The sequence below is a fragment of the Salvelinus alpinus genome, chromosome 30 (genome assembly GCF_045679555.1).
Source record: "Salvelinus alpinus chromosome 30, SLU_Salpinus.1, whole genome shotgun sequence".
Taxonomy (NCBI): domain Eukaryota; kingdom Metazoa; phylum Chordata; class Actinopteri; order Salmoniformes; family Salmonidae; genus Salvelinus; species Salvelinus alpinus.
The window spans coordinates 5,031,423-5,057,674 of NC_092115.1; the positions used below are offsets into that span (position 1 = coordinate 5,031,423).

The 26,252-nt window shown below is 44.4% G+C and overlaps 1 protein-coding gene across 4 annotated transcripts in view; it reads left to right on the forward strand.

The window, feature by feature from the left end:
* LOC139560165 (ankyrin repeat domain-containing protein 12-like) overlaps positions 1 to 26,252 on the forward strand; it is a 55,095-nt gene that overhangs the window by 2,344 nt on the left and 26,499 nt on the right. For all 4 annotated transcript variants that reach the window (XM_071376712.1, XM_071376710.1, XM_071376711.1 and 1 more), the window contains exons 2-3: positions 20,354 to 20,490; positions 22,168 to 22,324. In XM_071376712.1, coding sequence (XP_071232813.1) covers positions 20,413 to 20,490; positions 22,168 to 22,324 — 235 coding nt within the window. In that variant the 5' untranslated portion in view covers positions 20,354 to 20,412. The remainder of the gene's footprint in view (positions 1 to 20,353; positions 20,491 to 22,167; positions 22,325 to 26,252) is intronic.

The following is a 26,252-nucleotide window of genomic DNA, read 5'->3' on the forward strand; positions in this document are numbered from 1 at the left end:
AATTTATTTAATCTTTATTTAACTAGGCAAGTCAGTTAAGAACACATTCGTATTTACAATGACAGCCTAGGAACAGTGTGTTAACGGCCTTGTTCAGGGGCAGAATGACAGATTTTGACCTTGTCAGCTCGGTATTTCAATCGAGCAACATTTCAGGTTACTGGCCAAAAGCTCTAACCACTAGGCTTCCTGCCGCTCCTAATCTCACTTTCCACAATCACATTATTGTATGCATGACACTCACACAAAAGCCACACACATTTAGGGCTGGTATGATACCAGTATCGCAATATAAAAAAAAATATATATATATATACAGTGGGGAGAACAAGTATTTGATACACTGCCGATTTTGCAGGTTTTCCTACTTACAAAGCATGTAGAGGTCTGTAATTTTTATCATAGGTACACTTCAACTGTGAGAGACGGAATCTAAAACAAAAATCCAGAAAATCATATTGTATGATTTTTAAATAATTAATTTGCATTTTATTGCATGACATAAGTATTTGATCACCTACCAACCAGTAAGAATTCCGGCTCTCACAGACCTGTTAGTTTTTCTTTAAGAAGCCCTCCTGTTCTCCACTCATTACCTGTATTAACTGCACCTGTTTGAACTCGTTACCTGTATAAAAGACACCTGTCCACCCACTCAATCAAACAGATTCCAACCTCTCCACAATGGCCAAGACCAGAGAGCTGTGTAAGGACATCAGGGCTAAAATTGTAGACCTGCACAAGGCTGGGATGGGCTACAGGACAATAGGCAAGCAGCTTGGTGAGAAGGAAACAACTGTTGGCGCAATTATTAGAAAATGGAAGAAGTTCAAGATGACGGTCAATCACCCTCGGTCTGGGGCTCCATGCAAGATTTCACCTCGTGGGGCATCAATGATCATGAGGAAGGTGAGGGATCAGCCCAGAACTACACGACAGGACCTGGTCAATGACCTGAAGAGAGCTGGGACCACAGTCTCAAAGAAAACCATTAGTAACACACTACGCCGTCATGGATTAAAATCCTGCAGCGCACGCAAGGTCCCCCTGCTTAAGCCAGTGCATGTCCAGGCCTGTCTGAAGTTTGCCAATGACCATCTGGATGATCCAGAGGAGGAATGGGAGAAGGTCATGTGGTCTGATGAGACAAAAATAGAGCTTTTTGGTCTAACTCCACTCGCCGTGTTTGGAGGAAGAAGAAGTATGAGTACAACCCCAAGAACACCATCCCAACCGTGAAGCATGGAGGTGGAAACATCATTCTTTGGGGATGCTTTTCTGCAAAGGGGACAGGACGACTGCACCGTATTGAGGGGAGGATGGATGGGGCCATGTATCGCGAAATCTTGGCCAACAACCTCCTTCCCTCAGTAAGAGCATTGAAGATGGGTCGTGGCTGGGTCTTCCAGCATGACAACGACACGAAGCACACAGCCATGGCAACTAAGGAGTGGCTCAGTAAGAAGCATCTCAAGGTCCTGGAGTGGCCTAGCCAGTCTCCAGACCTGAACCCAATAGAAAATCTTTGGAGGGAGCTGAAAGTCCGTATTGCCCAGCGACAGCCCCGAAACCTGAAGGATCTGGAGAAGATCTGTAGGGAGGAGTGGGCCAAAATCCCTGCTGCAGTGTGTGCAAACCTAGTCAAGAACTACAGGAAACGTATGATCTCTGTAATTGCAAACAAAGGTTTCTGTACCAAATATTAAGTTCTGCTTTTCTGATGTATCAAATACTTATGTCATGCAATAAAATGCAAATTAATTACTTAAAAATCATACAATGTGATTTTCTGGATTTTTGTTTTAGATTCCGTCTCTCATAGTTGAAGTGTACCTATGATAAAAATTACAGACCTCTACATGCTTTGTAAGTAGGAAAACCTGCAAAATCGGCAGTGTATCAAATACTTGTTCTCCCCACTGTATATATAAAAATGAATGATAACACGAAATAGATTGCACTCTGTTCCTTTATGTAAAATATTGTGTGCTTGGGAAATGACTCCATGTGATTCTGGATGACATCATAATGACATTTTGTTTCCAACATCAGAGCTGTTTTTCCTTAAGAAGTTAAATCCCCTTTTGTGTGTTTTTGTTTCCCTGTCACGATACAAACAAATAGTGCGATACCGGTATCGTCCCGGCCCTAATTCACGTACACACGCATACCGACACAACACGCCCCACACACTCTCGTATGCGGTTGCTACTCTGTTCTCTTATGATTATCTATCCTGATGCCTAGTCACTTTACCCGGCCGTTATGTACATATCTAGTAGGGATGTGCATCTTTCCCTTTTCAAGACGATTCGATACGTATCGAGATACAGAAAATTTGTTTTTTTTCGTTTGAAAACAATTCGGTTTGATTAGAGGAACGACTCGATTCGACTCGTTTAACATTTGTGGCATTAACACATTCATTATCCGTTCTAAAATTCAAATCTTCTTCTGAGGAAGCTTATGGGCTGGGCCTCTCTGATCTGGATCTGCCTGAGCTGACTTTTCTCTGTGTGTTTTGTTTGTAAATGATGTCTATGTAGGCACCTGAGCTGAGTCAGAAGGGAAACTCGGCATCTACCACCCACTATCAGATAAGGGGTTGAGGGGGTAGTGTTTGCTTTTTCTCCCCTCGCTTGTTTTATCTGAAATCACCATCACCCACATTCAATTGTTGTTCAGCGTGCAAAATTACTTGTTGATTTAATGACTGTCAACACAGTGCATTCGAAAAGTATTCAAACCCCTTGACTTTTTCCACATTTTGTTACGTTACAGCATTATTCTAAAATGGATTAAATTGTTTCCCCCCTTCAATCTACACACACTACCCCATAATGACAAGGCAAAAAATAATGTTTTTAAGAAATCGTTGTCGGGTCGTTGTCCTGTTGGAAGGTGAATCTTTACCCCAGTCTGATAACCTGCCTCAGAGCACTTAGGACTTCATCAAGGATCTCTCGCTGTACTTTGCTCAGTTCATCTTTCCCTGGATCCTGACTAGTCTCCCAGTCCCTGCCGCTGAAAAACATCCCTACAGCATGATGCTGCCACCGCCATGCTTTGCTGTAGGGATTCATTCAGGCCAAAGAGTTCAATCTTGGTTTCATCAGACCAGAGAATCTTGTTTCTCATGGTCTGAGAGTCCTGTAGGTGCCTTTTGGCAAACTCCAAGCGGGCTGTCATGTGCCTTTTTACTGAAGAGTGGCTTCCGTCTGGCCACTCTACCATAAAGGCCTGATTGGTGGAGTGCTGCACAGATGGTTGTCCTTCTGGAAGGTACTCTCATCTCCACAGAGGAACTATTGAGCTCTGTCAGAGTGAGCATCGGGTTCTTGGTCACCTCCCTGACCAAGGCCCTATTCCCCCGATTGCTCAGTTTGCCCAGGCGGCCAGCTCTAGGAAGAGTCTTGGTGGTTACAAATTTCTTCCATTTAAGAATGTTGGAGGCCACTGTGTTCTTAGGGACCTTCAATGCTGCAGACATTTTTTTGGTACCCTTCCCCAGATCTGTGCCTCGACACAATCCTGCTCGGAGCTCTATGGACAATTGCTTTTACCTCGGGGCTTGGTTTTTGCTCTGACATGCACTGTCAACTGTGGGACACTATATATGCCTTTCTAAATCATGTCCTATCAATTGAATTTACCACAGGTGGACTCCAATCAAGTTGTAGAAACATCTCAAGGATGATCAATAAAAACAGGATGCACCTGAGCTCAATTTCGAAAATAATGTGTTTTTGTTTTTTTTGGACGAATTATGGTGTGTTGTGTGTAGATTGAGGATTTTTTTTCCCTTCCCCCACCCCATCAATTTTAGAATAAGGCTGTAATGTAACAAAATGTGGAAAAGGTGAAGGGGTCTGAATGCTTCCTGAATGCACTGTATACTTTTTTTTTTTTGAGGCTTGTGGGTGTCCTAGAGCAAAACAACCTACATATACAGTACCAGTCAAATGTTTGGAGACATACTCATCCAAGTAAAAAAAAAAAAAATAAGTTGAGAAAAAAAACTATTTTCTACATTGTAGAATAATATTGAAGACATCAACTATTAAATAAAACATGAAATCATGTAGTAACCAAAAAAGGAAAAGCAGCAAACAAGTGCTCAGCATATGTGGGAACTCCTTCAAGACTGTTGGAAAAGCATTCCTCATGAAGCTGGTTGAGAGAATGCTGAGTGTGCAAGGCTGTCATCAAGGCAAAGGGTGGCTACTTTTGAAGAATCTGAAATTGAAAATATATATTTTTAAGTAAATATTTGGTTACTACATGATTCCATATGTGTTATTTCATAGTTTTGATGTCTTCGCCATTATTCTACAATGTAGAAAATAGTAAAAAAAATAAAGGAAAACCCTCGAATGAGTAGGTGTGTCCAAACTTTAGACTGGTACTATATGTGTTTGTGAGACACTCACTTTTACACAGATAGGTCATTTTAGCCTTAACTGTTTGGATGCTACAGACAGAAGTTGGCAGAAGACGCTTTAATGCCTTCAGACAAGTCCTGTGGTGCTTTGTGGGTCGTAGAGCAAAATGGAGAACAACATGGTGTTCATGAGAGTAATCCTTTGTAGGCTAAATCATTCGGGCGCTTTGGTCATTTTCACGAGAAGACAGATTGAATTATTTTTTGTTTAATTGTGGTGTCTTGTGGTCTGGCAAACACCACTCTAGCTCTGCCACCTTTCACTGCACATGCAGAACGGCGATATATGCAGATGTGGTGAATTGAGACGTAGTCCGTACCAAAAAAAAAATATCTATTTCTAGTTATGTTAATCTAAACTTACATCGGTTTCAGTAACAACCAGGAAGCAATGGCAATTACTTGCCATTCATCTTGTACTCTCACAATGAGTATAATGCTCTGTTTTGCCTTATTTGAATTCATTTCTTAGTCATTTAGTATTAATGCCTCCAATATCAGTAAAACTGAAAGAAATTTAAAGGGACATTTCTAAAATGTTCTACTTCATATTCATCTCGGCACCTCCCCCAACATCAACGCATTTTGAAATTGCACGTTTTTATGTTAAAAGAAAATAGAGGAAGATGAGTGTCTCCAATGATCTCATCAACCAATTAGAAGATGATGCCTACTCATGACTAGTTAAAGTCACACGATGCACACTGATGATGTCATAAACACTTCTTTTCCTTTTTTTTACTACAGAACATAGAAACGTGTTCACATGTTGGGGGGGGAGGTCACGAATATTAAGTAGAATGTTATGATTCTACCTGACGTGGGCTCAAGAGTGGCGCAGCGGTCTAAGGCACTGCATCTCAGTGCTAGAGGCAGCACTACAGACAACCTGGTTCAATTCCAGGCTGTGGCGCAACCGGCTGTGATTGGGAGTCCCATAGGGTGGCGTACTATTGGCTCGGTGTCGTCCGGGGTTAGGGTTTGGCCGGGGTAGGCAGTCATTGTAAATAAGAGTTTGTTCTTAACTGACTTACCTAGTTAAATAAAGGTTACATTTGAAAAATTATATATATATTTTTTTATCCACCTGTAGCACTTCTATTCAAGGCCTTGTAAGGAAACGATTCATAGACTAAGCTCCTCTGTAGCTTAGTTGGTACAGAATGGTGCTTTTGCGTTGGATAAAAGGATACAATATTTTAAATGGCACATTTACCTTATACACCAGATTTCAACCCTCACTCAGCAGTTCCTGTGGAAATGGCGACAGGAACAAAGCGACCGTGTTTTACGAGTTTCGGTTTCTACTCCGTACAGGGTCTTCCACCATCGTATTTACACACCATTATCTTCACAACCTTTTTTTTAACTATTTACGTGGTCATTAGGGATGTCCCATCAAAAAACACAATCTTGGTTGACAGTCGTCTAAATTTGGGACTTCATTTATTTCCATAGACACTTTCGATCAAATCAACTATATTTTGGCTACTGAACTTGTCTGATGCTTTAAGCACTGCCATTTAAAAAATTGAAGACACAAATTACTAAAGAGGGAGCCAGAGATCAATATAGCCTAACCAGAAAGAAACTCGTTCCAGACCCTCCCGCTGCCGGCCTTCAGATTCTGCCTTTTTAACTCCTGAAGTTTCCGGTAACTGGCTACACCAGCGGTCGGAAACCTTTTCCATTTGGAGTGCCAAGTTTTATAGTAACATTTCTACTGATCTGTGTACCGGTAATGATTTCCATATGCAAATTTTACTGGAACAGTTTAATTTATAATAAAGGTCTTCATATCTCAAAATCTGTGTCATGTGGTTAATCAACACTAAATCTAAAGGAAAATGATACAAATCTATAAGTATCTTCTATTGTAAAAATAGCATACATAAACAAATAAAAACTTTGCAGACTGCAGGTAGAAAATATCCCGATAAAGATAAATATCCTATAAATCACATTTACTACTAATGGTATCTCAATCAATGTCATGTGGTAAATGAAAATGTAAACCTAAAAAGTAACTAATATTGCAAATGCCAATATGTAAAATAAAAAAATAGCCTACACATATATATATATATATATATAAAGCCAACAAATAGAAACATTGCAGCCCCGCAGGTAGAAAATATCCTATAAATCACATTGGTTGCGAATGGCCTGTGCAAGGAACTTGAAACATTGTATCAACTAGCTTGAAACATTGTATCAACCGGCTTGAAACGTTGTATCAACTTGGTCTAGCCCAGAGCTCATGTTAGCAAAACTTGCAACAATGTATAGAATATTCTGGGGCCTCAGTTTCCTGAGCCAGTGAGATCTGGACAGACACAGCTGTAGATTAGAAGTGGGATAAGAAGTAATCAGGTAGACCTAATTTTTCTGACGTTTCCACCGGATCAGAGCATGACTCCGTGCTGCTGAGTGGTCATGGAAAGGGAGAGAGCTGGAAAGATTTTTCTACGTTGAGGAACTACTGTCATTCTCAATGGATGCAGAAACAGATTTTTGTTTACTTGCTGTTTTGAGGAGAAGGAAATATTAATTTGAGAAGCTCCACATTTTGATGTTGAGTTTAAGACAATCAGAAATGGTATCATATCTCCCAAAGGGACACATTTTATAAGCCTACATTTGCACGCAGGCCAGATAGACTAGGTCTACTTCTATGCGTAATCAGGTGTGTGTTCTCACTCAAAGATTTGTCAGGAGCGCTCCAAACAAGATAATGAATCATTTGTCAACTAAAATAAACCCAAACTTTTTGTGTTGTGCGCTCTGCAAACATGTCCACTCTTACAACGACAACGTTAAGACGATAATATGACTATATATTGAATGGATTAACAGAAATTACCGTCGCCAAACAAACATTGTAGATTCAAAATGATGGGAATTAACGGTAAATGTACTACTGCTGATACAGGTTCGCCATCCGATTCAGACTGGTGTCTCGTGTGCCATCCGTTCAGACAGGCCTGAATCAGACTGGTGTCTCGTGTGCCATCCGTTCAGACGGGCCTGAATCAGACTGGTGTCTCGTGTGCCATCCGTTCAGACAGGCCTGAATCAGACCGGTGTCTCGTGTGCCATCCATTTTTTTTGTTGCTACTGCTCGATTAAAAAAAGAAAAAAAATCTTTGTCAACCAAGGAATCGACCAGTTCACTAAATGGGGTCAACCCTAATAGGCATACATCCATTGGTAGTTTGATGTTGTCCGTTCCTGTGGAAAAGGAGACATAAACATGATGGTGACCTACTCAGGGTCCCCCCCCCCTTTATGTACAGAAGCATCTATTGGTAGTTTGTTCTCGGTGTATGAAAAACCTAACTAGGTATAGGCACTCTTGGCTGTAGCCTAAGGATGATTTATTTTGGGCAAGAGTTCTGATCTGATTGGACAAAATGCCAATTATTGGCTAAAGATGAGAATTGGGCTGCCTGTGTAAACGAAAACTAAGTCATATTCGCCTGAGGACCGTATCCCATTGTTGCACTAACCTACCTAATGTAAATACTTGACTAAATAGTTTGTTTTGTCAAGTAAGTGCGTACATTGATGGATCACTAGAGTAGTCCACTACCACTAGTCTAACACCACTAGTGATGGGGTCCAGTACCACTAGTCTAGCACCACTAGAATGGTGGGGTCCAGTACCACTAGTCTAGCACCACTAGTGATGGGGTCCACTACCACTAGTCTAACACCACTAGAATGATGGGGTCCACTACCACAAGTCTAGCACCACTAGAATGGTGGGGTCCAGTACCACTAGTCTAGCACCACTAGTGATGGGGTCCAGTCCACTAGTCTAACACCACTAGAATGGTGGGGTCCAGTCCACTACCACTAGTCTAACACCACTAGAATGGTGGGGTCCACTACCACTAGTCTAACACCACTAGAGTGGTGGGGTCCAGTCCACTACCACTAGTCTAACACCACTAGAGTGGTGGGGTCCACTACCACTAGTCTAACACCACTAGAATGGTGGGGTCCACTACCACTAGTCTAACACCACTAGAATGGTGGGGTCCAGTCCACTACCACTAGTCTAACACCACTAGAATGGTGGGGTCCAGTACCACTAGTCTAACACCACTAGAATGATGGGGTCCAGTCCACTACCACTAGTCTTAACACCACTAGTGGTGGGGTCCAGTACCACTAGTCTAACACCACTAGAATGGTGGGGTCCAGTCCACTACCACTAGTCTAACACCACTAGAATGATGGGGTCCACTACCACTAGTCTAACACCACTATAATGGTGGGGTCCAGTCCACTACCACTAGTCTAACACCACTAGTGATGGGGTCCACTACCACCAGTCCAGCACCACTAGAGTGATGGGGTCCACTACCACTAGTCTAACACCACTGGAGTGATGGGGTCCACTACCACTAGTCTAACACCACTAGAGTGGTGGGGTCCACTACCACTAGTCTAACACCACTAGAGTGGTGGGGTCCACTACCACTAGTCTAACACCACTAGAGTGGTGGGGTCCACTACCACTAGTCTAACACCACTAGAGTGGTGGGGTCCAGTCCACTACCACTAGTCTAACACCACTAGAGTGGTGGGGTCCACTACCACTAGTCTAACACCACTAGAGTGGTGGGGTCCAGTCCACTACCACTAGTCTAACACCACTAGAGTGGTGGGGTCCACTACCACTAGTCTAACACCACTAGAATGGTGGGGTCCAGTACCACTAGTCTAACACCACTAGAATGGTGGGGTCCAGTCCACTACCACTAGTCTAACACCACTAGAATGATGGGGTCCACTACCACTAGTCTAACACCACTATAATGGTGGGGTCCAGTCCACTACCACTAGTCTAACACCACTAGTGATGGGGTCCACTACCACTAGTCTAACACCACTAGTGATGGGGTCCACTACCACCAGTCCAGCACCACTAGAGTGATGGGGTCCACTACCACTAGTCTAACACCACTAGAGTGGTGGGGTCCACTACCACTAGTCTAACACCACTAGAATGGTGGGGTCCACTACCACTAGTCTAACACCACTAGAGTGGTGGGGTCCACTACCACTAGTCTAACACCACTAGAGTGGTGGGGTCCAGTCCACTACCACTAGTCTAACACCACTAGAGTGGTGGGGTCCACTACCACTAGTCTAACACCACTAGAGTGGTGGGGTCCAGTCCACTACCACTAGTCTAACACCACTAGAGTGGTGGGGTCCACTACCACTAGTCTAACACCACTAGAATGGTGGGGTCCAGTCCACTACCACTAGTCTAACACCACTAGAGTGGTGGGGTCCACTACCACTAGTCTAACACCACTAGAATGGTGGGGTCCACTACCACTAGTCTAACACCACTAGAATGGTGGGGTCCACTACCACTAGTCTAACACCACTAGAGTGGTGGGGTCCAGTCCACTACCACTAGTCTAACACCACTAGAATGGTGGGGTCCAGTCCACTACCACTAGTCTAACACCACTAGAGTGGTGGGGTCCAGTCCACTACCACTAGTCTAACACCACTAGAGTGGTGGGGTCCACTGCCACTAGTCTAACACCACTAGAATGGTGGGGGCCAGTCCACTACCACTAGTCTAACACCACTAGAGTGGTGGGGTCCACTACCACTAGTCTAACACCACTAGAGTGGTGGGGTCCAGTCCACTACCACTAGTCTAACACCACTAGAGTGGTGGGGTCCAGTCCACTACCACTAGTCTAACACCACTAGAGTGGTGGGGTCCACTACCACTAGTCTAACACCACTAGAGTGGTGGGGTCCACTACCACTAGTCTAACACCACTAGAGTGGTGGGGTCCAGTACCACTAGTCTAACACCACTAGAATGGTGGGGTCCAGTACCACTAGTCTAACACCACTAGAATTGTGGGGTCCAGTCCAGTACCACTAGTCTAACACCACTAGAATGATGGGGTCCAGTCCACTACCACAAGTCTAGCACCACTAGAATTGTGGGGTCCAGTCCACTACCACAAGTCTAGCACCACTAGAATGATGGGGTCCAGTCCAGCTACTAAGGCAGGGGGAGGGCTCTGCCGCGGCTACTGAGGCAGAGGGAGGGCTCTGCCGCGGCTACTGAGGCAGAGGGAGGGCTCTGCCGCGGCTACTGAGGCAGAGGGAGGGCTCTGCCGCGGCTACTGAGGCAGAGGGAGGGCTCTGCCGCGGCTACTGAGGCAGAGGGAGGGCTCTGCCGCGGCTACTGAGGCAGAGGGAGGGCTCTGCCGCGGCTACTGAGGCAGAGGGAGGGCTCTGCCGCGGCCACTGAGGGAAGATGTGCTTTTCTTTCCCACCAAGTCAGCCGTTGTTTTATTCTGATTTAGATCATTCACGTGAGATGATGTATTGATGCTTTTTTATAGTAGAGATCAAGTTTATACATTGTCTGGCTGGGCTGATGAGACAGTGGACTGCGCAGTCAGGTGGAACAGAGTAAATAGGCATTTTAACGTCGTCGTAGATTTAGCCGTTGATAACCTGTGGAATAGACACCGGCTGGAATGCGGTTTTAACCAATCAGGATTAGACCCACCCATTGTGTAACTGTTTTTAAAAGCTATGCTAATATAACTATTTGAGTATTTTTATGGAGGAGAATTATAGCCTTACCAATTTTTGATAATCATTCTGCAACTTGATGAAAAATAACTATGCATAGCAATGTGTCCTTTTTTGTACTGCGTTCTTCCTGCCAATTGTCGTCACCCCCCCCCCCCCCCCCCCCCGCACAATTCGTCTGAGGCCTTTCCTTCCCATGGGAGAGACGTTTCTCAGATTCCCATTTGAACTGGGTTCAGCTATTTTCACTGTCTCTGCTCCTGTATTTAAAACCTTATTACGCCCACATCCTACATTCGTGACCCCGCCCACTCAGGCTCAAGACTGTAACCATTCAGTTGCATTTTGCAGCCCTTTGACTTGGCTGTGCGAGTAAATTTCAATTGGGTCGCATTGCTGTGAGCTGCACATTCTACATTGTCATATAACATTTTCAAATCCAATTGCTGACAAAACCCAGCTGTCATGTTGTCACAGTTGACGAGAGGAGGTTCTCCGCTTTTCTGTAGGTATACTTTGTTATTTTTCAACTCCTCCAAATAGCAGCTATTTTACAACCAAGATATTTGATATGGCTTTGAGATACTTAGCACACACAATGGTTATGCACATTGGCCATTCCGATTGCAGAGGCCTCATTGGACAGCAATGAGCAAGCCTCCAAAAACATGCCAGCTGTCTCTATACAAGAAGAATCATCTGTTCTACATTATATATTTCTATGAACCTTCAGAAGAATCATCTGTTCTACATTATATATATTTCTATGTGAAACTCCCGGGCCAACTTTTATTTTAAAAAAAATATTCAGACCACGTTCGTGTCATTTGAGCTCATTTTATTACTTCCTGATGTAGTTGTAAGCAGCTCTGAGTAGTCATGTTGTTTGTCTCACTGTGATGACGGAACACACCAAGCAGTCATTTCCTGTGATACGTACTCGTGTTGTTACTACTAGGCACGCAGGACAAGAATCTCCAGTAACTTTACTCGTACTGATTCACAGACAAACCTACACGTTCCTCCTTTAAAAAAAAAAGAGGTTTTTCAACACCATGCATAGGGGAAAGCCCCCACCCCAAAAAATTATCCGATTTCTGTTTTGACTGTTTCACCTACACAGGTCAGTTAGCATAATGCCTAATTTATATATATATATATATAATATTTTAATATTTTTTAATTTAAAATTAAATACTTAAACTTTGACGGCCATGTATGTGCCCTCCGTATTCTGATCTAAGCCTTTTATGAGACAGCTATTACGCACATTTGTCCAACAACAACAACAGTTAGTATGAATTGAGACGCTGTGTAGCAGACAGTTTGTATAGCCTACTTCACAGACTACTCGGGGACGCCGACGTCTTACTCCAAATGAACTGCGAGAAAAAAATCACCAACGATGGTACACAACCGAACGAGAGGAGATGTCTGATTATTTCTACAGGGTTGTTTTTGATTTGAACAGTTGTTTGAAAGTATTACATGACATCAGTCCCAGCAGTTAAGACCACTTTTGACACACAAATGTGTTTTACTCTCCTTGTGGGAGCCTTCACCTCCAACCACACAGACACACACACACACACACACATGTTTTACTATCCTTGTGGGGACCAAACAATTGATTCCTATTCAAAATCCAATTTTTTCCCCTAACCCTTATTGTAAACTTAAAATTGCCTCTTTTTTTTCTTGTAAGGACTGGAGAAATGTCCTTTTACTTGTTTTACTATCCTTGTGAGGCCTTCACTTCCAACCACACAGACGCATCACTCTGATGGAGAGGGAGAGAGAGAGAGCGTGCTTGGCTCAATGCAGCAGGGTGTGAATGAGGTTGTGAAACCGAAAGTGTTATGATATGAAGTGTCGGTACTATCTGCCCTGCAGTTGGCTTTAGCTCCCGCATCTCACTAACTGTGAGTCTTCAATGTGTGTTCAGAGGGAGACGTGGTGGTGGGGGGGGGGCTACAGATTACACAGCAGCATGTTAGTCTGGCCAACAGCAGAATATGTTAGTCTTGGTTTTGTTTAACACTCTGTCTATCTCTCATGGCTCTCTCCCTTCATCGCTGTTACTTTCTCTCTCTCTCTCTCTCTCTCTCGCTCTGTTCTCTCTGTGTGTGTCTCTCTCTCTCTCTCTTGCTCTGTTCTCTCTCTGTGTCTCTCTCTCTCTCTCTCTCTCTCTTGCTCTGTTCTCTCTCTGTGTGTCTCTCTCTCTCTCTCTCTCTCTCTCTCTCTCTCTCTCTCTCTCTCTCTCTCTCTCTCTCTCTCTCTCTCTTTCTCTCTCTCTCTCTCTCTCTCTCTCTCTCTCTCTTGCTCTGTTCTCTCTCTCTCTCTCTCTCTCTCTCTCTCTCTTGCTCTGTTCTCTCTCTGTGTGTCTCTCTCTCTCTCTCTCTCTTGCTCTGTTCTCTCTCTGTGTCTCTCTCTCTCTCTCTCTCTCTTGCTCTGTTCTCTCTCTGTGTGTGTCTCTCTCTCTCTCTCTCTCTCTCTCTCTTGCTCTGTTCTCTCGCTCTGTTCTCTCTCTGTGTGTCTCGCTCTCTCTTGTTCTGTTCTCTCTGTGTGTGTGAGCAGTATTAATTCAAACTTTATTAGTCACTTGCGCCGACTACAACAAGTTGTATACCTTACTGTGAAATGCTTACTGACAAGGCCTTAACCAACAGTGCAGTTCAATAAGAGTTAAGATAGTATTTTCAGAAAAAGTAACACAATAACGAGGTAATATACAGGGGGGTACCGGTACCGAGGTAATATACAGGGGGGTACCGGTACCGAGGTAATATACAGGGGGGTACCGGTACCGAGGTAATATACAGGGGGGTACCGGTACCGAGGTAATATACGGGGGGGTACTGGTACCGAGGTTATATACAGGGGGGTACCGGTACCGAGGTAATATACAGGGGGATACTGGTACCGAGTTCATGTGCAGGGGGGTACAGGTTAGTTGAGGTCATTTGTACATGTAGGTAGTGGTGAAGTGACTATGCATAGATAATAAACAGCGAGTAGCAGCAGTGTACAAAATAAATGGAGGGGGGGGGGGGGGGGGTCAATGTAAATAGTCCGGTGGCCATTTGATTCATTGTTGAGCAGTCTTATGGCTTGGGGGTAGAAGCTGTTAAGGAGCCTTTTGGACCTGGACCTGGTGCTCTGGTGCTGCTTGCCGTGTGGTAGCAGAGAAAACAGTCTATGACTTGGGTGACTGGAGTCTCTGACAAGTTTTTGGGCCTTCCTCTGACACAGTCTAGTATAGAGGTCCTGGATGGCAGGAAGCTTGGCCCCAGTGATGTACTGGGCCGTATGCACTACCCTCTGTAGCGCTTTACGGTCAGATGCCGAGCAGTTGCCATACCAGGCGGTGATGCAACAGGTCAGGATGCTCTCGATGGTGCATAACTTTTTTTTAGGATCTGGGGACCCATGCCAAATCTTTTCAGTCTCCTGAGGGGGAAAAGGTATTGTGCCCTCTTAACGACTGATTGGACTATGATAGTTTGTTGGTGATGTGCACACCAAGGAAACTCTCGACCCGCTCCACTACAGCCCCGTCGATGTTAATGGGGGCCTGTTCGGCCCTCCTTTTCCTGTAGTCCAGGATCAGCTCCTTTGTCTTGCTCACGTTGAGGGAGAGGTTGTTGTCCTGGGACCACACTGCCAGTTCTCTGATCACCTCCCTATAGGCTGTCTCATCGTTGTCGGTGACCAGGCCTACCACTGTTGTGTCATCAGCAAACTTAATGATGGTGTTGGAGTCGTGCCTGGCCATGCAGTCGTGGGTGAACAGGGAGTACAGGAGGGGACTAAGCATGCACCCCTGAGAGGCCCCAGTGGTGAGGATCAGCGTGGCAGATGTTGTTGCCTACCCTTACCACCTGGGGGCGACCCGTCAGGAAGTCCAGGATCCATATGCAGAAGGAAGTGTTTACTCCCAGGGTACTTAGCTTAATTAATGATGAGCTTTATGGGAACTATGGGCTGTAGTCAATGAACAGCATTCTCACACAGGTGTTCCTTTTGTCCAGGTGGGAAAGAGCAGTGTGGAGTGCGATTGCTTTGGTCTGTGGATCTGTTGTGGCGGTATGGAGTGGGTGTAGGGTTTCTTGCATGATGGTGTTGATGTGAGCCATGACCAGCCTTTCAAAGAGTGCTACGGGTCGGTAATCCGTTAGGCAGGTTACCTTAGTGTTCTTGGGCACAGGGACTATGGTGGTCTGTTTGTAACATGTAGGTATTACTCGGTCAGGGAGAGGTTGAAAATGTCATTGAACACACTGGCCAGTTGGTCAGCGCATGCTCAGAGTACACGTCCTGGTTATCCGTCCGGCCCTGTGGCTTTGTGAATGTTGACCTGTTTTTAAGGTCTTGTTCACATCGGCTACGGAGAACGTCATCATACAGTCGTCCGGAACAGTTGGTGCTCTCATGCATGCTTCAGTGTTGCTTGCCTCCAAGCGAGCAATAATATTTCTCAAGCCCTGCCACATGGGGGCAGCAGGAAGCCTAGTGGTTAGAGCGTTGGGCTAGTAACTGAAAGGTTGCTGGATCGAATGCCCAAGCTGACAAGGTAAAAATCTGAACCTAATTCTACTTTGACGTTAAGGGTTATTGTGTATAGGCCAGTGACACAAATCCTCAGTTTAAAATCTTTGACACAATCTTTGTGTTCGTCTTAGTTCTGCCGATGCACAGAGAAGCCAGCTCTATTTTATCCGCGTCGTCGCCCAGCCACGTCTCGGTGAAACATTAGATATTACAGATTTTAAAGACCCGTTGGTAGGATAGTCTTAATTGTAGATCGTCCTGTTTGTTTTCCGTTGTCTGCACGTTGGCCAATAATACGGAGGGAAGTGGTGGTTTACCACTCCCCCCTCCCCTTTTCCTCAGTCTTTTCTTCACGCTGATGACAGGAATTTGGGCCTTGTCTTGACAAAACAGTATATCCTTTGTGTCGGACTCATTGACTCATTGATTGTAGTCCACCTGTTGCCAATTCTATTGTTTGGACATGATTTAGAAACACGCCTCTGTACACAAGGTCCCCAAGTTGACAGTGTATGTCAGAGTAGAAACTATACCATGAAGTTACAGGAACTGTCCGTAGTTCTCAGAGAGATAATTATGTTGAGGGGTGTGTCTGTGTGCACACAAACAAACACACACAAACAAACACAAGTATGTGGACAACCCTTCAAATTAGTGGATTCGGTTATTTCAGCCAATTAGCCTTTTAAAATGATCAACTTGGATTAGCTAACACAACGTGCCATTGGAACACAAGAGTGATGGTTGCTGATAATGGACCTCTGTACGCCTATGTAGATATTCCATGAAGAATCTGCCGTTTCCAGCTACAATAGTCATTTACAGCGTTAACCATGTCTACACTGTATTTCTGATCAATTTGATGTTATTTTAATGGACCGATTGTGCTTCTTTCAAAAGGACATTTCTAAGTGACCCCAAACGTTACACCACCATTCAAACTAAGAAATATAAGATGTCAAACTATATTCAGCTATGCATGTGGTTTGCTAACCTGCTAGCTAAGTGGCTAGATGTCAGCTATGCATGTGGTTTGCTAACCTGCTAGCTAAGTGGCTAGATGTCAGCTATGCATGTGGTTTGCTAACCTGCTAGCTAAGTGGCTAGATGTCAGCTATGCATGTGGTTTGCTAACCTGCTAGCTAAGTGGCTAGATGTCAGCTATGCATGTGGTTTGCTAACCTGCTAGCTAAGTGGCTAGATGTCAGCTATGCATGTGGTTTGCTAACCTGCTAGCTAAGTGGCTAGATGTCAGCTATGCATGTGGTTTGCTAACCTGCTAGCTAAGTGGCTAGATGTCAGCTATGCATTTGGTTTGCTAACCTGCTAGCTAAGTGGCTAGATGTCAGCTATGCATGTGGTTTGCTAACCTGCTAGCTAAGTGGCTAGATGTCAGCTATGCATGTGGTTTGCTAACCTGCTAGCTAAGTGGCTAGATGTCCAGATCAAGCTTCATTGTTTCAACAGAGACATTCAATCCCCTCCTGGATCAAAATCCCCGTTGCCTAAATTGTTTTGCGATTTTTCTTTTTTTTATATAAAAAATACTATTGCACATTGGATAATACCATATGCCTCAGTATGATATAGAAACTCTGGATACTGCCCAACCCTACTCGTCAGTGTAGCCTAGTGATGGGTTGTTCGCAAATGGACTGCTCTTTTGAACACATCTTTTAGGTGAGCGGAATCGCATTGGTGAAAGAGCCGTTCAATTGGCTCCCTAATTTGCATACTGGTTAGGCTACTTTGGCCACGATCTGCAGATAAATGATGATAAACGATCAATCAAGATGTTGACAGAGCCTCATTCTGTTGAAGATGTAGAATCCTCATTGCAGGAACGATAGGTTGTGGAGAGAGAGCCTCATTCTGCTGGGCCACACATGACAAAAGAAAACAGATTGAAGAGTATGAAAGCTAATGTCATGATACTTATGTGGTAGTGTTAAAGATATTGCTTTACTGTAGGCCTACTGATTTGTTTAGTGTCAATGATGGAGTAGCCATGGAGCGATGGAGTAGCTGACATCTGTTTAGAGAAGCCACAGTTTAACACCTGCTTCATTCATTAATCATACCTGTTTGTCTATTCGTGGTCGCCTGACTTTGTGCCCCCACACTTTTTATACAATCTGCGTGGGGTCTGGCAGGCCTCCAGCAGGCCAAAAATGTGCATGTGTCTGCTCAAACGGTCAGAAACAGACTCCATGAGGGTGGTATGAGGGCCCGACGTCCACAGCTGGGGGTTGTGCTTACAGCCCAACACCGTGCAGGACGCTTGGCATTTGCCAGAGAACACCAAGATTGGCAAATTCGCCACTGGCGCCCTGTGCTCTTCACAGATGAAAGCAGGTTCACACTGAGCACATGTGACAGAGTCTGGAGACGCCGTGGAGAACGTTCTGCTGCCTGCAACATCCTCCAGCATGACCGGTTTGGCGGTGGGTCAGTCATGGTGTGGGGTGGCATGGAGGGCCGCACAGCCCTCCATGTGCTCGCCAGAGGTAGCCTGACTGCCATTAGGTACCGAGATGAGATCCTCAGACCCCTTGTGAGACCATATGCTGACACATGCACATTTGTGGCCTGCTGGAGGTCATTTTGCAGGGCTCTGGCAGTGCTCCTCCTTGCACAAAGGTGGAGGTAGCGGTCCTGCTGCTGGGTTGTTGCCCTCCTACGGCCTCCTCCACGTCTCCTGATGTACTGGCCTGTCTCCTGGTAGCGCCTCCATGCTCTGGACACTACGCTGACAGACACAGCAAACCTTCTTGCCACAGCTCACATTGATGTGCCATCCTGGATGAGCTGCACTACCTGAGCCACTTGTGTGGGTTGTAGACTCCGTCTCATGCTACCACTAGAGTGAAAGCACCGCCAGCATTCAAAAGTGACCAAAACATCAGCCAGGAAGCATAGGAACTGAGAAGTGGTCTGTGGTCACCACCTGCAGAACCATTCCTTTATTGGGGGTGTCTTGCTAATTGCCTATAATTTCCACCTTTTGTCTATTCCATTTGCACAACAGCATGTGACATTTATTGTCAATCAGTGTTGCTTCCTAAGTGGACAGTTTGATTTCACAGAAGTGTGATTGACTTGGAGTTACATTGTGTTGTTTAAGTGTTCCCTTTATTCTTTTGAGCAGTGTAGTTAGTGTGCAGGTGAAAACTATGATCCCATATTAATGTCACTTATATCCACTTCAATCAGTGTAGATGTTAAAGAAGGATTTTTAAGCTTTGAGACAATTGAGACATGGATTGTGTATGTGTCCCATTCAGAGGGTGAATGGGCAAGACAAAAGATTTAAGTGCCTTTTTTGAACAGCGTACGGTAGTAGGTGCCAGGCGCAGAAGTTTCTGTCAAGAACTGCGACACTGCTGGGTTTTCAGTTTGCCGTGCGTATCAAGAATGGTCCACCACCCAAAAGGACATCCAGCTAACTTGACGCAACTGTAGGAAGCATTAGAGTCAACATGGGCCGGCATCCCTATGGAACGCTTTCCATAATAGGAAAGTGTTCTTAATGTTTTGTCGCAAATAAAAGTCTTGGGTGAGGAAGTTGATCATCTGGAAGCTTAAAACCACCGTTGACTTTATTCAATCAGTTTTATTTTGACTTTTTAATAATGTCTTCGGTGGGGTAATTGGTTTAATTAATTAAGAGATATTTAATTAATTATCGAGAATAAAAAAATAACTTTCGCAGCCATGAAGAGGTTTATTCTACCTGTAAGATTTATGGGAATATTCTTCCATTTGATTAGATCTGCTTTCATATTGTTAAGTAATGGAATTAAGTTATATTTTATTTGTTTGTCACTTATTAACCATCCTAAGTATTTATGTTATGTGGTCCACTTAATTTATGATCTACAGCAATCTTTTATTTCATAATTTTTCCATGTGCATTTTTATATCCTGAGATTTGAACATATTCTGGTTGTTCCACAAAAATTTTGCATGTGAAAATCATAACTGGCACGCAGATGGGTAGATATGGTAAGAATGGAGAAGGTTTCCGATCCCTGGTGAAGCCAGTTTACCGGCAACTTCAGGAGTTTAAAGGCAGAATCTCTGAAGGCCAGCAGCAGCTGGAGCTGGAGGAGAAGGAGTCAGGAAGAGGTTTTTCTCTTCTGGTCAGGCTATATTGATCTCTGGCTCCCTCTTGTGTCATTTGTGTGTCATAATTATTTAATCACGGTGTGCTTAAAGCATCAGACAAGCACAGTAGCATATATATATATATATATATATATTAGTTGATTTTATTAACACAGAGGGTGTCTATATAGGGGAAAGAACAGACTGATCTCGGGTGACCAAGATTTTTTTTGTTGTTGCCGGGGACAGCCCTAGTACATGTCTACCTCCATTTCCTGGTGCTCATCCACTCAGTACTTGTGTGTGTGTATATAGATAGCAAAGTTATTGTTCTTCTGTGTTATTTCTCCTGTTATATTTTTCTCTTTGCGTTGTTGGGAAAGGACCGTCACTGTTAGTCTGTTTACGAAGCGACAAACTTGAATTCATATTTTTCCCAGTCATTTTGAATTGTAAATATGACAACTGATTTTTACCGATCTGGGAGGTGAAGTCGAATTGAATAATGTTGATGTGTATTTTGGATCAGAATGTACCAGAGGCCACAACTAGAGCTCGTTCCAGAAACTCCTTGGCTGGCTACTTTTTCTATTTGTCTCGCCACTCTGTACGTACGGAAAACACTGTCTAGTATTATTGACATCCTTACCGTTGTTTTTGTAGGTCCATGATGACTGTGCTGGGCCGTAGCTAGTCACGCGGTGGGAGGGAGGGCGGCCAAGATGGCGGCCGCACCACCAGCACAATGCACCATGGCCAAACCTGGGACAGACCGAGATGGAGCCATGGTCGCGAAGAAGGTATGCTATACAGTTCCTTTATAGACTATTTATAAACCCATCGACTTTTCCCACATTTTGTTGTTACAGCCTGAATTTAAAATGGATTAAATTGAGAGAGAAAAGTCAATGGCCTAAAACACAATGCCCCATAATGTCAAAGTAGAATTATGTCTCTCTAAATTTTTACTAATTAATAAAACATTAAAAGCTGAAATGTCTTGAGTCAATTAGTATTCAACCCCTTTGTTATGGCCAAAATAAGTTCAGGAGTACAAATATTCTTAACAATAATAGTCTTTAACACGATGTTTGAATGACTTCCTCATCTCTGTACTCCACACATACAACTATCTGTAAGGTCCCTCAGTCAAGCAGTGAATTTCAAACACAGATTCAACCACAAAGTCCAGGGAGGTTTTCCAATGCCTCGCAAAGAAGTGCACAGATTGGTAGATGGGTAAAACATTTAAAAAGCAGACATTGAATATCCCTTTGAGCCTGGGTGAAGTTATAAATTACACTTTGGATGGTGTATCAATACACCCAGTCACTACAAAGATACAGGCGTCCTTCCTGACTCAGTTGCCGGAGAGGAAGGAAACCGCTCAGGGATTTCACCATGAGGCCAATGGTGACTTTAAAACAGCTACAGAGTTTAATGGTTGTGATTGGAGAACAATGAGTATGGATCAACAACATTATAGTTACTCCACAATACTAACCTAATTGACAGTGTTAAGAAGGAAGCCTGTACAGAATAAAAAATATTGTCCTGCTGAAATGTGAATTAATCAGACTGACCCAGATTTTCCTCTAGGGATTTTGCCTGTGCTTAGCGCCGTTTCTTTTTCATCCTGAAAAACTCCCCAGTCCTTAACGATTACAAGCATACCCATAACATGATGCCGCCACCTCTACGCTTGAAAATATGGAGAGTGGTACTGTGTTGTATTGGGTTTGCCCCGAACATAACACTTTGTATTCAGGACAAAAAGTGCGATTTGCTTTGCCACATTTTTTTTGCAGTAGTACTTTAGTGCCTTATTGCAAAGGACTGTGGAGTTTCATGATAAAAAAAGAAACCGAATGGAGCTAAGCACAGGAAAAATCAGAGAGGAAAACGTGAGTCAGTCTCAGATGATGAATTCACCTTTTAGCAGGACAATAACCTAAAACGCAAGGCCATATCTACACTGGAGTTACATACCAAGAAGACGGTGAATGTTCCTGACTGGCCAAGTTACAGTTTTGACTTAAATCGGCTTGAAAATCTACGGCAAGACCTGAAAAAATGGTTGTCTAGCAATGATCAACAACCAATTTGACAGAGATTTGAAGTAAGTTTTAAAGAACAATGGGCAAATATTGCACAATCCAGGTGTGGAAAACCTATTCGAGACTTGCCCAGAAAGATTCACAACTGTAATCGCTGCCAAAGGTGATTCTAACGTGTATTGACTCAGGTGTTCATGTATGAAGTGCCCTTGTTCCTTAGGTACTTTTCCCCTTGTCCCTTTCCACTTCCCCCCCCCTGGCCTCTACCACCCTAGGCACTTCTCCTTTTCTGAATGGGCGTAGGTTCTGAATAGGACACGTGTAAATAATTTAAAAGTTCACATTTACAATGAAAATACAATAAGTCGAAACATTTTTATTGGCCTTAACTCTTAATTCTTTCTTTTTCCTTTTCTCCAGAACAAAGATAAGATTTCCCCGTTCACCAAGACTTTGAAGCTGGACCGGAGTAAGTTGTTGGGAGTTAAGGAAGGAAAACCACCCAAGTCTTCCATGAAACGCAAACTGTCCTTCGCCATGAGCCCCCCTTGCAACGAGGAGAGACACTCGGACACAGGTACGACCCACGAGCTACTCACCTGGCTGCTACGCAACTGTGTGTGAGAAGACGATGGGATATCGTTATTATTTTCCATAAATATCCCATTGTGCCGTTTTCATGAATAGTGTATATATAATTAAGCGTTAAGGCCAGAGGGGTGTGGTATATGGCCAGTATACCACGGCTAGGGGCTGTTCTTATGCATGACGCAACGTGGTTACAGCCCTTAGTCGTGGTATATTGGCCATATACCACATTCCCACACAGGTTATCGTATTTTTATTTTATTTTATTTAACCTTTATTTAACCAGGTAGGCAAATTGAGAACACGTTCTCATTTACAATTGCGACCTGGCCAAGATAAAGCAAAGCAGTTCGACACATACAACAACACATAGTTACACATGGAGTAAAACAAACATATAGTCAATAATACAGTGAAAAAAAAAATAAGTCTATATACAATGTGAGCAAGTGAGGTGAGATAAGGGAGGTGAAGGCAAACAAATATATGTATAAATAAATAAAAATATAAAAGGCCATGGAGGCGAAGTGAGTACAACACAGCAAGTAAAATAAAAACTAAAAAAACAATGGAATGGTTGGTTTGCAGTGGAAGAAAGTGCAAAGTAGAGACAGAAATATGTACGGGTATATACATGTTATCCTATGTACGGGTAGTATATACAGGTTATCCTATGTACGGGTAGTATATACAGGTTATCCTATGTACGGGTAGTATATACAGGTTATCCTATGTACGGGTAGTATATACATGTTATCCTGTGTACGGGTAGTATATACAGGTTATCCTATGTACGGGTAGTATATACAGGTTATCCTGTGTACGGGTAGTATATACAGGTTATCCTGTGTACGGGTAGTATATACAGGTTATCCTGTGTACGGGTAGTATATACAGGTTATCCTGTGTACGGGTAGTATGTACGGGTTATCCTATGTACGGGTAGTATGTACAGGGTTATCCTATGTACGGGTAGTATGTACAGGGTTATCCTATGTACGGGTAGTATGTACCGGGTTATCCTATGTACGGGTAGTATGTACCGGGTTATCCTATGTACGGGTAGTATGTACCGGGTTATCCTATGTACGGGTAGTATGTACCGGGTTATCCTATGTACGGGTAGTATGTACCGGGTTATCCTATGTACGGGTAGTATATACCGGGTTATCCTGTGTACGGGTAGTATGTACCAGGTTATCCTGTGTACGGGTAGTATGTACCGGGTTATCCTATGTACGGGTAGTATGTACCGGGTTATCCTATGTACGGGTAGTAGGTACCGGGTTATCCTATGTACGGGTAGTAGGTACCGGGTTATCCTATGTACGGGTAGTATATACAGGTTATCCTGTGTACGGGTAGTATATACAGGTTATCCTGTGTACGGGTAGTATATACAGGTTATCCTGTGTACGGGTAGTATATACAGGTTATCCTGTGTACGGGTAGTATGTACAGGTTATCCTGTGTACGGGTAGTATGTACAGGTTATCCTGTGTACGGGTAGTATGTACAGGTTATCCTGTGTACGGGTAGTATGTACAGGTTATCCTGTGTACGGGTAGTATGTACCAGGTTATCCTGTGTACGGGTAGTATGTACCAGGTTATCCTGTGTACGGGTAGTATGTACCAGGTTATCCTGTGTACGGGTAGTATGTACCAGGTTATCCTGTGTACGGGTAGTAGGTACCGGGTTATCCTGTGTACGGGTAGTAGGTACCGGGTTATCCTGTGTACGGGTAGTAGGTACCGGGTTATCCTGTGTACGGGTAGTAGGTACCGGGTTATCCTATGTACGGGTAGTAGGTACCGGGTTATCCTATGTACGGGTAGTAGGTACCGGGTTATCCTATGTACGGGTAGTAGGTACCGGGTTATCCTATGTACGGGTAGTATGTACCAGGTTATCCTGTGTACGGGTAGTAGGTACCGGGTTATCCTATGTACGGGTAGTAGGTACCGGGTTATCCTATGTACGGGTAGTAGGTACCGGGTTATCCTATGTACGGGTAGTAGGTACCGGGTTATCCTATGTACGGGTAGTAGGTACCGGGTTATCCTATGTACGGGTAGTAGGTACCGGGTTATCCTATGTACGGGTAGTAGGTACCGGGTTATCCTGTGTACGGGTAGTATGTACCAGGTTATCCTGTGTACGGGTAGTAGGTACCGGGTTATCCTATGTACGGGTAGTAGGTACCGGGTTATCCTGTGTACGGGTAGTATGTACCAGGTTATCCTGTGTACGGGTAGTAGGTACCGGGTTATCCTGTGTACGGGTAGTAGGTACCGGGTTATCCTGTGTACGGGTAGTATGTACCGGGTTATCCTGTGTACGGGTAGTAGGTACCAGGTTATCCTGTGTACGGGTAGTAGGTACCGGGTTATCCTGTGTACGGGTAGTAGGTACCGGGTTATCCTATGTACGGGTAGTATGTACCAGGTTATCCTGTGTACGGGTAGTATGTACCAGGTTATCCTGTGTACGGGTAGTAGGTACCGGGTTATCCTATGTACGGGTAGTAGGTACCAGGGTTATCCTATGTACGGGTAGTAGGTACCGGGGTTATCCTATGTACGGGTAGTAGGTACCGGGGTTATCCTATGTACGGGTAGTATGTACCAGGGTTATCCTGTGTACGGGTAGTAGGTACCGGGGTTATCCTATGTACGGGTAGTAGGTACCGGGGTTATCCTGTGTACGGGTAGTAGGTACCGGGGTTATCCTATGTACGGGTAGTAGGTACCGGGGTTATCCTATGTACGGGTAGTATGTACCGGGGTTATCCTATGTACGGGTAGTAGGTACCGGGGTTATCCTGTGTACGGGTAGTAGGTACCAGGGTTATCCTGTGTACGGGTAGTAGGTACCGGGGTTATCCTATGTACGGGTAGTAGGTACCGGGGTTATCCTGTGTACGGGTAGTAGGTACCGGGGTTATCCTGTGTACGGGTAGTATGTACCAGGGTTATCCTGTGTACGGGTAGTAGGTACCAGGGTTATCCTGTGTACGGGTAGTATGTACCAGGGTTATCCTGTGTACGGGTAGTAGGTACCGGGGTTATCCTATGTACGGGTAGTAGGTACCGGGGTTATCCTATGTACGGGTAGTATGTACCGAGGTTATCCTGTGTACGGGTAGTAGGTACCGGGGTTATCCTGTGTACGGGTAGTATGTACCGGGGTTATCCTGTGTACGGGTAGTAGGTACCGGGGTTATCCTATGTACGGGTAGTAGGTACCGGGGTTATCCTATGTACGGGTAGTAGGTACCGAGGTTATCCTGTGTACGGGTAGTAGGTACCGGGGTTATCCTGTGTACGGGTAGTAGGTACCGGGGTTATCCTGTGTACGGGTAGTAGGTACCGGGGTTATCCTATGTACGGGTAGTAGGTACCGGGGTTATCCTATGTACGGGTAGTATGTACCGGGGTTATCCTATGTACGGGTAGTAGGTACCGGGGTTATCCTATGTACGGGTAGTAGGTACCGGGGTTATCCTATGTACGGGTAGTAGGTACCGGGGTTATCCTATGTACGGGTAGTAGGTACCGGGGTTATCCTATGTACGGGTAGTAGGTACCGGGGTTATCCTATGTACGGGTAGTAGGTACCGGGGTTATCCTATGTACGGGTAGTAGGTACCGGGGTTATCCTATGTACGGGTAGTAGGTACCGGGGTTATCCTATGTACGGGTAGTATGTACCGGGGTTATCCTGTGTACGGGTAGTAGGTACCGGGGTTATCCTGTGTACGGGTAGTATGTACCGGGGTTATCCTATGTACGGGTAGTAGGTACCGGGGTTATCCTATGTACGGGTAGTAGGTACCGGGGTTATCCTATGTACGGGTAGTAGGTACCGGGGTTATCCTATGTACGGGTAGTAGGTACCGGGGTTATCCTATGTAC